Raw genomic sequence first — 12,291 nt, 5'->3', positions numbered from 1 at the left:
ATATATATAATTTATTTTTTTAGGACATCGATAATTTCTTTGATTAAAATGTATGATAAGCGATACTATACACAAACTTCATATTTGCAAATTGAGCATAAGCTCGATCGACACTCCACGCGTCATCTAATATCCTGTTGCACATATGCATTGCTACGTGTCGCTCGCAAGAAACTGTAGCCATGCAATTTTGCAAATATATATTGATTTGGACGCGTGCATGCACTCAACTGAAGCAATCTTTTGAGAATTAAAGACAACATCTCTACTCCGAAAGACACTTCCAATCTCATCCCATAGCAGCAAAAAAAATGCTGCAACAAACGGGGGAGCTCAACACCACCACCATCACCACCAAGCACAGCAGCAGCACTGAAAAGCAACCGCTGAGAGACAAGCATGTGAGGGATTTGATGGTGAACAAGAGGAGACTGGTGGAGGTGCCTTACACGGCGTCGCTGGCTCATATGATGAACACGCTGGTGGCTAACCGGGTTGTGGCCGCACCGGTGTCCGCACCGCCTGGGCACTGGATTGGAGCTGGTGGGTCTATGATCATGGAGTCTGACAAGCAGACGGGGGTTGCACGGAAACATTATATAGGGATGGTTACAATGCTAGATATCCTGGCCCATATTACTGGAGATGATGATAAGATGGACGGCAGTGATGGGTCTGATCTTGATCAGAAGATGGCGGTCCCAGTCTCCTCGATCATAGGGCACTGCCTTGAGGGTCTCAGTCTATGCACTCTAAACCCTAATACCAGGTGATTTTCTGTTACCTATAGCGCATATATATATATATATAAGTTATTCTTGAGAAATTTTTTGTTTATTTTATAAAGTTTGAGTTTTCGGTTTATCATTATGTTATGTGATGTTAACTGCATGCATGTTGGGATATATCATTACAACATCAACACTAATTACAATTAATTCTATAAGGTACTTAATACTTATCCTATAAGAAATATACATATATTATGGAACCATATTTTATATTCTAAAATAATGTTACACGTCACCCTATTATCCCCGATTCCCAAAGCTGATCTGACGTAGTTCCTCTTAGCATTTGGTGCATGAGGATTAGTTTTTTCGTTGGGAGTCCATGCATCATTAGATTTGGGAGGAGATGGAGGGGGGATAATAGGGTGATGAATATATTTATTCTATATTTTAACGTCCCTTCAAACTCAATGCGAAAAATTTTGGAACCTTGAATTTGAAAAGAAGGGCTTTTTTCTTTTCTTGGTGACGACAATTGGAGATGGTGGCAGAAAAATGGTTGGCAGCTGTGACCAAAAAATCGCCGGAGTTGGTGGAGGTTGACCATAGTAACTGGAGGGTGGCAGCCGAATTGAAGATGATGGCCGCTGGAAACGGTGGTAAGAGATGAGCCGTTGACAACAATAGGCCAAAAATAAGACACAATAGGCTGAACAACGTGCCAAAACAGGGTCAACTGTGGGCCAAATATTAAGGCTAACTTTGGCTGATAAATGGGCCAACAATGGGCTGAAAATAGGGCAATATAGACCTTAAATGGGCATGGGTCATTAAACAAATTTGAAATAATTAGGCCACCAAAGCATAAAAAGATGGGCTACATTGGCGAAATATAGGCCTCATAGGCCTTTTTTTTTTTTTCAACCGTTTTTCTTTTCTTTTTAAGGAGCTAAACGATATGTCGTTTAGGTTTATATCTATTGAACCAGAACCACCTAAATGATTTGTCGTTTAGAAAGAGACAAGAATTTTTTTATTGGCACTTGCTAACGGTCTGCTGTTTAGGGGTCGTACCTTGACCTACCTAAATGACATGTTGTTTAGGCCAGAGTGGAAAAAATGTTACCGGTGCGTGGAGGCTCGTCGGACTTGTGGCATGGCTAGTAGAAACTTTGAGAGGTGAGTGTGGGCGCGTGAGACCTCCGTTTGGGCTTATTTTTGTGCCATTGTGTAGATTGTCCAATGATCTTTTGACAATGTTCTAAGGCTTCCATTAGGATTTAATAGAAATGCTTAATGAATGGGTGACATTGCAAATTTTTAAAGTTTGATACACTAACTTAAGAGTTTTTGAACTTTAAAAGAGTAATTGCAAAAGTAATGAAAGCTTATGAGATTAAGTGAATTGTTTTTCCTAAGAAATTTTTATGGGGGGTTTAAGTGTAGGAATTCTCATCATAGAAGGGAAGAAAGGTCATTTTGGAACAGTGATAAGGTGGCATATCAACTTGGTGTGCTTGACTTGGTTTTATTGATTGTCAGTTCTCCCAAAAGTTTAAGATGGGAAAAAATTTATATTATTATCCTCCTTCAATAAGTGATATCTAACACATATCATATTGATGCAGGATGAAAAATAAAGAATCGGATCTTTTAGTTTTATTTGTATTACGAGTATTTTATTTTTATATTTTAACTTATTTTATAATTTAATAATGAGCTTGACTCAAAGTCAATCAAATTAGCGTTAAGGTTTTTTTTTCCTAGTCTATTTAACAATTTAGAAATCAATGAAGAAATATATTTTCAAGGTGAAATACTCTTATTAGAAATGGGATTTCTCTTTTTGAGGTACGACTCCTCTTCCTTTTGGTAGCGAGACTCTGCCAAGCATGGATTTATTTATTTTATATCGTTTTCCTTTTGTGTTGCGTCAATTTGGTATCAGAGGTAGGTCTATCCCAAAATCAGTCAAATTAGGGTTATGGTTTTTGTGATTCTATTTAAATTAACTATTGTAACAACTTAGAAATCAATGAAAAAATATATTTCATGGTTGAAATATGCTTGTTAGAGATGTGACTTCTCTTTTTGAGGTGTGATTCCCCTTTCCTTTGGTGGTGAAATTCTGCCAAACTCCATTGGTAGCTCGGTGAGACTCTGTTCAACATGAATTTATTTTTATTTTATATCATTTTCCTTTCGTGTTGTGTCAATTTGGTATCAGTGCTAGCTAGGTTTGTCCCAAAATCAGTCAAATTAGGGTTATGGATTTTGTCAGTCTATTTAAATTATTGTAACAATTTAGAAATCAATGAAAACATATATTTTATGGTTGAAATATTCTTGTTAGAAATGTGATTTCTCTTTTTGAGGTGCGACTCCTCATTCCTTTCGAGGTGAAACTTTGTAAAACTCCATTTTTAGCTGGTGAAACTTTGTTCAGCATAGATTTATTTTTTATTTTCTGTCGTTTTCCTTTCGTGATGTGTCACGTATTTAATTTAGAGGAATCATTTTTTTTTTTGGATCAATTTAGCATTTGTATTTCATCAAATAATCACTGACAGAGCATATTGCTCCATCAAAATAACATCCCCGATACAATCAAGAGTTTCCTCCAACCAGGCCCTATCTAGGACATGTTGTGTGGCATTCTTTGCCATTTTATGGGCAGCATGATTAGCCTCTCTTCTTACAAAGCAACAAGACCAGCTTCGCAGAGAGCGCAGAACCGATCTAACATCCTCCACTAAATGGCCATTATTCGTCCAAATTTCTCCCAAGAAGACACCGCTTTCACCACTTGCAAAGAGTCTCCTTCCAAAATAATGTCATTAAGCCCAATCTCCCAACAGAAATTTACTGCCACAAAAGCTCCTAACGTTTCTTCAACAAGAGGATCCCGCAGACCCGTTTTTGCGATACTACGAGCAGCAATTATGCAACCTGCATGGTCCCTAACAACGACACCCACTCCTATTCTGGCAGAATTTTTATCCAAAGCTATATCCCAATTAGCTTTATATTTACTCACCGGCGGAGGACTCCACGTGACCATCAGAGCATCACGATCCTCATGTATCCTGAGATTTGCATTGGCCTCAATGAACTCCTCCAGAGATTTCATCGTAATCTAAATAATGGTGTTGGGGTGGGTAAAAGGACCTCCGTGTATTACCTCATTCCGACGAAACCAAATGCTCTTTACAATCCCCACAAATGTGGATAAAACTTCTTGACCCCATTTTTTGTAAAATATGCTCCTCCAACTCCAAGAAATCTGAACCAGTGAAAGCACACTTTTGGATGGGCCGAATACTAGCCCCCCATACGTCTCTTGCCGCAGGGCATTCCCACAAAATATGAAGCACTGTTTCCGCTTCCAAGTTACATAATGGGCAAACCAAATCCGCCACTATCTTCCTCTTCAACAAATTATCCTTCGTTGGTAGCAAATTGTGACATGCATGCCACATGAAGTTTTTTGCAGCATTAGGGATCTTAAAACTCCAAATGACTCCCCAAATGGAACTCGTTTCAACTCGGGAAGAGCATTCCGGTCGTTGTTGTCAGTCTTGTTCCATAGCTAGGTGATATGCACTCTTAACCGAGAAAATCGCCGTAGTTGTCCCCCTCCAGGTTTGCTTGTCTTGCTGGTCCGTGCAGCTAATTGGTGTAGACAAAATGACCTTTATCTCTTTAGGGCTGAATAGAGAATTAATAAGCCCAATGTTCCACCATTTTGAATCAGGATCGATAAGTTCACTTATAGTTGCATTAGCTTCTAAAAGGTGTGGTGGGGTGTGGATAGCATAAGTGTTAGGACTATTCACCCATTTGTCACCCCATATATGCACCTGTTTGCCATCACCAATCCTCCAAATCAAACCATCTTTCACCAAATCACAAGCCCCAAGTATGCTCTACCAAGCAAAAGAAGGTTTGGACCCTAGCTTAGCTTCCAAAATTGTTTTTCTTGCAAAATATTTTGCTTGCATAATTTTTGCTGTCAACGTCTTTGGAGAGATAAACAACCTCCAAACTTGTTTCGCCAATAACGTCTTATTGAACAAGGCCAAATCCCTAAAACCCATTCTTCCTCTCGCCTTTGATTGCCCCCATTGTTTTCAACTTATCCAATGTATTCGGGCCTCATTGGATTGTTGCTCCCACCAGAATTTCTGCATTTAAGAACTAATTTCATTGCATAGGCCTTCGGGGATTTGAAAGACGCTCCTGCTATACGTTGGTATGGCTTGTATAATTGCTTTCAATAAAATCTCCTTTCCTGCTAGGAAAAGAAATTTTGCCTTGTAATCGCTTCCACACTCGATCTTTAATACTCTTGAAGGCTTGTGTACGAGACTTTCCAACAAGGGCTGGTAACCCCAAATATTTATCGTATCTTTGGGTAGCAAGGATCCCTGAAATGTCTAAAATCTTCTTTCTTGCCTTCTTTGAAGTATTACAACTAAAAAAGAGTGAAGTCTTCTCTTTATTTAGCCATTGCCCCGATGCTTTCTCATAAATGCAGAGAATTCTTGACATCCTATTCCAATGTCTAGTATTTGCCTTATAAAAAAGAAGGCTATCATCTGCAAAAAAAAAGAAAAAAAAAAAAAAAAAGAAAAAAAAAAAGATGGTTAATACGGGGACCCCTTCTAGATGTAGGGACACCTGTCAATACACCCTGTCGGTCAGCTCTAGAAGTAGGGCACTGAGGGCTTCCGCACAAATGAGGAATAGGTAGGGCGAAATTGGATCCCCTTATCGTATCCCCCTGGGTTATTGTATCCTCCCTGTTGGGATTCCATTAACCAAAACCGAGTAATTAGCAATACGGACACATATCATAATGAATTGAACCCATTTGTCATCAAACCCCATCCGCTTCAAGGAAATGCCATTACCTGGTCATAAGCTTTGCTCATATCAAGCTTAACAGCCATATACCCCTCTTTCCCCCGCATGTGGGAATTCATCATATGTAGAGTCTCATATGCAGCTAAAATGTTGTCAGTGATCAATCTACCTAAAATAAATGCACTATGATTGAGTAAAATTATCTTTGGTAGCACCACTTTTAGTCGGTTTGCAATAACCTTGGACACAATTTTATACAAAACATTGCATAAGCTAATGGGCCTAAATTCCGAAACATAAGTGGGGTTTTTTGTTTTGCGAATCAGAGCAATATAAGTGGAATTAAGCTCTTTATTTAAAAAACCAGAATTTAGCTCTTTAGAGGAATCCTATGCGTAAAAACAAATTTTACAAAATTTTTTTTACAATATGTTGTGGTACAAAAAGTTTAAACTCAAGACCTCGGCTCTTATATCGTATTAAATCATCCGTTATCTCAAAAATTTAAATGGATAAGAAAGTGTGAATTTGCTCTTCTATTAACAACAAACAAAGAATACTGCACACTCCACACTCGAGCAAAATCTTGCTACATTGCCCGATATGCCAGCAAGGCATCTACAACATCCAACAAATTCAAAACAAACTACAAAAAAACAAAAAGCTATCAAACAAACTATCAACCAATCGAGTGGCAGCTCTACACATGTTCTGCTACTACTAGCCATAAGACTCAGAAAACACTTAAATGACCACAAACAAAACTAAAGACAACTATACAGAGCACAAACCCTATCTCCATTAGCCTCTTCAACCTGCCAATAGCACCTATTTTAACCATGTTTCATATTGTGCGGATTCAAACTGTCAAAAACCTGCTTCTTTGGACACTTGGAGTTGAATTAACTCTGTTGGTTGAATTTTTCACATGTTTGTGTAAACTAAATTCATCGTATTTACTTACCCGAAAATAACGATATGGCAATTAGGCTGTGGTATATTTATTTTATTCAGCCTCTTGGTAATCATTGAATTAAGCAATTGATATTAAAACCACATGCAGCATGATAGATTGTATGGAAGTGTTTAGCAAAGGGATCCATCGTGCTTTGGTGCCGGTAGACAGTCACATGGAAAACATGTCGGGAGTGGAGCTCGTAGACTCCGCGTCGAGCTATCGAATGCTTACACAAATGGACATGGTGAGGTTCTTGAAGGAGCATGCTTCTGAGATTGGAGACATCATATCACGTACAATTAGTGAATCGGGAGCAGTTACCGAGAATGTCTTCGCCATTACTCATCGCACCAAAGTAATTGAAGCAATCAAGTGCATGCGGGCTGCGATGCTTAATGCCGTTCCTATCATTAGAGTTGTCACAGATGCTCCTGAACAAGAATATCACAAGCAGCTTAATTGTAAATGTAAGTCTCTTAAAATTTATGTTTAAACTAAATATTTCTCTTTTTTTTCTCTAGTTTTAAATGTTATAATTTCAGCTCACAGATAATAGATATTGTATCTGGTTCGAAACTGTATGGTAACAACTTCATTTTGGAGACCTTTGATCAGTTTGGCAGACATAATTAGTAGAACAATTTGACATGTATATTAACACTTTTTGCGGACTTCACTTGCACCCTCCGAAATGTAAGCGGTTTTGTAAATATAATTACGAAGTTTAACAACTTTCAATGTTGGTATCTCTTGTTTCAGTCCCTTTTAATATTAGGTCTTTTATGTTAAAATGCCCAAAGTGCCCCTATTTTTTTTTTTCTTTTTAATGAAAAAAAATAAAATAAAAAAATTCTGGCGACCCACTGTGTGGCTGTTTGGTGATCCATTGCCAAGTCGTGGGGTCAGTCCAAGGCATTTTTGATTTTTTTTTTTTTTTAGGGGGGCATTTGGGGTATTTTAACCCAAAAAAGAAAAGAAAAAAAAAAAGGTGAAATTAAAAGGGGCTATCGGCGTTGCAAAGATTTAAAAAAAAAGGGCTTAGAAAACCTGTGATTTCTCTTGTTTTATCAAATTTTTGGAAGCCATAAAGGACTAATTAATGAATTATGTAAATGGGTTTTTAATGATATGCCAATGTGGATTTAAGTTTCCTTAGTTAATTAACTATGCTTGCAACAGTCAGTATTGAAGATTCTATCCTATATATGTTATGTCCCAACTGAAACCAACACATTTGAGAATACAAAATGCAGGGCAGAGGCAGGAAGCTAATAGGTACATTTTCAGCAACAGATTTGAGGGGCTGCCACCTTGCCACACTGCAATCATGGCTGCCTTTGAGTGCACTGGACTTCACTGAGAGTGTCTCAAACAGTCCTTTATATGAAGCATCAGATTCACCGAGGGAGCTTGTGAGTTGCCTTCCTGAATCATCCCTTGCCGAGGTGATAGACAAGGTTGTCACTAAACATGTTCACCGAGTTTGGGTCGTGGACCGACACGGTTTACTTGTCGGGCTGGTTTCTGTCACGGACATAATTAGAGTGCTAAGGCTTTCGCTGCTATCAGAACCCAGGTGATGTGAAAGGCTTGTTTTCAAGTAGTGTGAAAATTAAGCACTTGTAAAATGCAGTTTTGTGTTATAATTAATAAAGCCAATTTGGATTATGAATATTTGAGATTAGTAAAATGCTTCAGCCTTCAAGAAATAGGATTGCTGGAAGCATTTGCGTATGTGTTTATTTTGCATAATTGCCCCCATAAAGTTTTGAGATGTTCTCCAATTTTCTCCAAAGAAATTTCTAGTTTTACCATGTATATATTTAGTTTCACAATGAATTTGGACCTTAAACCTCGATTTATCAATGGAGTTATCAGTACTATTGATGCGTTTTTTGGTCCAAGAATTTGCTACCCAATGATTTTCTTAATGGTTAAGTTGTGAGGAATTTTCTGTACGGCAATGAGCTAGGTTCTTGCAAAACAATGGCAAGGTCAGAGGGTCTACAGTTGTGGCTAAAAACTCTCCGATCCTTAAGTTAACATCTTTAGTTATGATATCAAAAAAGTAATAAGAAATTAGTTTTAATGACTGTGTGTATGAAGAATACTGGAAATATGAGAAAATGTATGCGGAGTCTTTGGGAGAGAGAGACATGAGTGAGGGTCTAAAGAGCAAGAGATGAGTTTCCCTATATGAATTGAATCATCCTCAGAGAGAGAGTCGTAAGGGAGAGGTTTTTGGAGTCCTTGGGAGAAGGACCCTTAGGAGAGGAGAAAGAGCCCCGAGAAAAGGTCCCTCTTTTTCATTTTGTTCCCATGTGCAAAAAATGGTATGCACATGTGTGATAAGGTGAGTGGGTTATGGCATATTGTAAATAAGTGTAAATATGTGAGATCCATGGTGAGATATTTTCTCCCCCAACAAGTACTATAGCTGTCAGTTCTTACATGGTACGTTGCTGCTGCTGCTGCAGTTTCAAATCATGAGGGTTGTATAATACCCTTCCCCTCCTGTTGTTCAAAGAAAAGAAGCTGACATGAACTCAATTTAAAGCAAGAAAGCATAATTAAATTTCCACCTAGTTTACTATATTAATATTTTCCCAAAATATTATCCAATATTGATTCCTGAGTTCCCACATAGTTGATCATAGGAAGCAGGCTTGAAATGGTGTCCTCTTGGCTTTATCTTATGAGTCTCTCTGTCTAAGTATACAGCACAATATTCACTACAACAATTATTACCGTTTACTTTTTTTTTTTTTTTAATTGAATAAGGAAGGAATTATAGGGAAGGATGCTTACCACTCCCGATTCGAAAGGAAGAATGAGAGGACGATCATAAAAAAGGGGTCGTTTACTTGGGATGATAAAAAATATGCATACTTGTTCATGTATCCTACCCTCGGTGATTCATTTGGCAATATTATAGCGGAGGCAGTTTCTAAGAAACATCCATGGTGGATGTAAATGTTGGTGAAGCCTTAGCTGTCAAATTGGCTACTTCTTTTGGCTGCCATTCTTTGATGTTAGAAGGCGAGACTCTTGCCATCGTTTCGACAATTTTTTTTTTAAAAGATCGTTTCGACAATTAATTCTCTAGTAATTTATTCCGATTGGAATTTCTCTTCGATTATTGGAGATATTCTTAAGCAACTTGAATAGTTGAATGTTTTCGTATGTGGACTGAATTGAAAATCTCTTGTAGTGCCTAACTCTATATAGCACATCAGCTCGCTTTTTAGGCGGCTACCAATAGGATCTATGGTAGCATTCTCACTACTTGGTCTTTTTTAACCATTATTTGTATTAATGGTGGGATGGACACGCATATACTATAAACTCTTTTTTTTTTTTTTTTGACATGTCCACACAAGAGAGGGGAGGGGGATTCGAACTAGTGACCTCCGCTTCATAAAGCGTGGTCCCAACCAATTGAACTACCTCTTGGGAACAGAAAACTCACTTATACCCTCAATTGTAAAGCATTTTTTTTAATGTCCCTCACAAAATTCAGAAATTTGTAGTGTCGGATTTCTGATTTTTCAGTCCTGCCCCTTTCGTTAGGATATTTTATTAAATACAAATGGAGAAAAAACTAGCAAAAATACATTATTTAAAAAATTAAAAATTATAAACACAAAAAAAAAAAGAAATGGAAAAAGAACTCACGGCCATGCCATGGGTCATATTTTTACTTGTCTTATAGTAATTAAATTCTAGGATAAACTTTACAAAGCCCCATAAACTTCAACCTCTTAAACTCTCACACGTTTTGACACCATCTTTCAAAGTTTAAAAATTCTCAATTTTACCCCATCGAATTTCTAATTTGATGCAACTGCCAAATATTAAAAATAAATTGAATCAAATTAAAAGTTTAAGAGATGAAATTGAGAGTTTTTAAACTTTAAAAACGTAAAAAATTCAAGAAAGCTTTGTGAAGTTATAGATAAGGTTCTAGTTTTGTCGGGGATTGAATTGTGGCCACCCTTAGGACTTGAGTTGAGCAGTATATATATATATGGTAATAGTGTAATAGAATTGAATGTGATTCCCCAAATACGTGGATGGCATTGTAACAAAAAAAAAAAAAAAAAATCGGAATTGGATCCTGTCCACGACTTGGGGAGCATATATGGTTATGCAATTTAATGTCATTCCCCATGCTGCCATGCATATGTCTGGATCACATTATCGGAATTACCAATGGGTACACTTTGTTGGGATTTTATTAATTTTTCTTTTTAAACTTCTATAAATTTAATGATAAATTTAAGAAAAAGATAAGATATATAAGAGAACGAAAGAATATCTAAATATATAATCATTTTAATTCAAATACTATCTTTTAGTACGTAATTGATAGGTCATGCAAGCAGTAGGTGGATCTTAATTAAACCTACGAGCTTTACTTTGTCAAAGATAAGGATTCATCATTACTCCTTAGGTTGAGTGTCATTCCCTACCCACTGCCTACCTTCTTTTCTCATAATGGCTTGGCCTTGTTGGCAGTACATATATCATCATCACGGATTCATATTTTCACGGGGAGTAATGTTATTTATTATTATTATTATTATTATTTTATCTTTATTTTCTTTCTCAAATTAAGTTGAAGTAGATTTTAAACTTGCCATTAGATCGGAGATAAATCACTATTTGATTTTGATCCAATAATAATATTAAAAGTCACGTCAATTTTGAGGATAAAAAAAAGATAAAATGATGATATATAACATTACTCTATTATCAAATCTTTCTATATGTAAGATGAGAAATGCTATTCTCATCTTTTTCTTTACATTTTTTATTTTAAATAAAAATAAAATTAACCATTGGATCCACTTTTACTTAAGTAAGTCCCACAAATTTAATAGTTTATTTATTTATTTTTTTAATATATATATAATGTCCCACCAAATTACAAAAATACCCTTAAAAAAAAAATATCTGCCCCCAGGAAAGAGTAATATGCACTGCTGGTCCTCACCCTATAGAAGAATCCATCCTTCAATACCCGAAACACATTCAAGACATCAGAACTCCATTTCAACACCTACAAAGTAATAAACAGGCATTAATTATAAACACCACATATATAATTTACATATTTTCAAACCCTAAAATCATATGCACTTTCCTGATTTCTGTACATATATTCAATTTTTCTCCAGCAATTACTATATTTTTAAAAAAATTATGTTTTTTAATTTTTCTTTTTCCGAATTATAGGTTTTTTTTTTTTTTTTTTTTTTTTTTTTTTTTTTTTTCTGTCTTATTAAAAATATTTTACGGATGAAATTCGGATAAAAAAAATGGGACGTGTCATTACGTACTCTTGAGAGTTACATTCCATGAACTCATCACATGAAGACTTTTTTTTTTGTAAAAAAAATCTTCTACCCAAATTTGCTGGCATGATTGATTTACATTAAATTATGAAAAATGATTGGTTAATCACAATTGATGGGCATTAATGATAAGCCAATCCTCTCGATCAATTTCAAATGAACTACAGTTAGTTATAATAGAAGGGTATTTTTTTCTTTTCACTTTTTGAGAAGACAAAAATATTCCTACATTATAACTAACTAGATATTCAGTTCATTATCCTAATTCTATTTTGTGGCAAATGGTCCAATTGGGAAGCGTTAGGGAGGCAAACAAATGAACACAGAAAATTTTTTAAACTAACGTGACAGACTGTGAGTAATAGACAATGAAAAAATA

General features: G+C 36.2%; 1 protein-coding gene across 1 annotated transcript; it reads left to right on the top strand.

The window, feature by feature from the left end:
* Nucleotides 1-246: 246 nt before the first annotated feature.
* On the top strand, nucleotides 247-7,975 carry LOC148585011 (SNF1-related protein kinase regulatory subunit gamma-like PV42a). The gene is made up of 3 exons (XM_088517875.1): nucleotides 247-769; nucleotides 6,661-7,022; nucleotides 7,809-7,975. Exons 1-3 carry the CDS (start codon nucleotides 312-314, stop codon nucleotides 7,913-7,915), a joined length of 927 nt encoding a protein of 308 aa, XP_088374001.1. The 5' UTR covers nucleotides 247-311; the 3' UTR covers nucleotides 7,916-7,975.
* The last annotated feature ends 4,316 nt before the right edge of the window (nucleotides 7,976-12,291 follow it).

Source organism: Corylus avellana, chromosome 6 (assembly GCF_965113065.1).
Source record: "Corylus avellana chromosome 6, dhCorAvel1.hap1.2, whole genome shotgun sequence".
Taxonomy (NCBI): Eukaryota; Viridiplantae; Streptophyta; class Magnoliopsida; order Fagales; family Betulaceae; genus Corylus; species Corylus avellana.
This window is presented reverse-complemented; position numbering and strand designations above follow the sequence as displayed.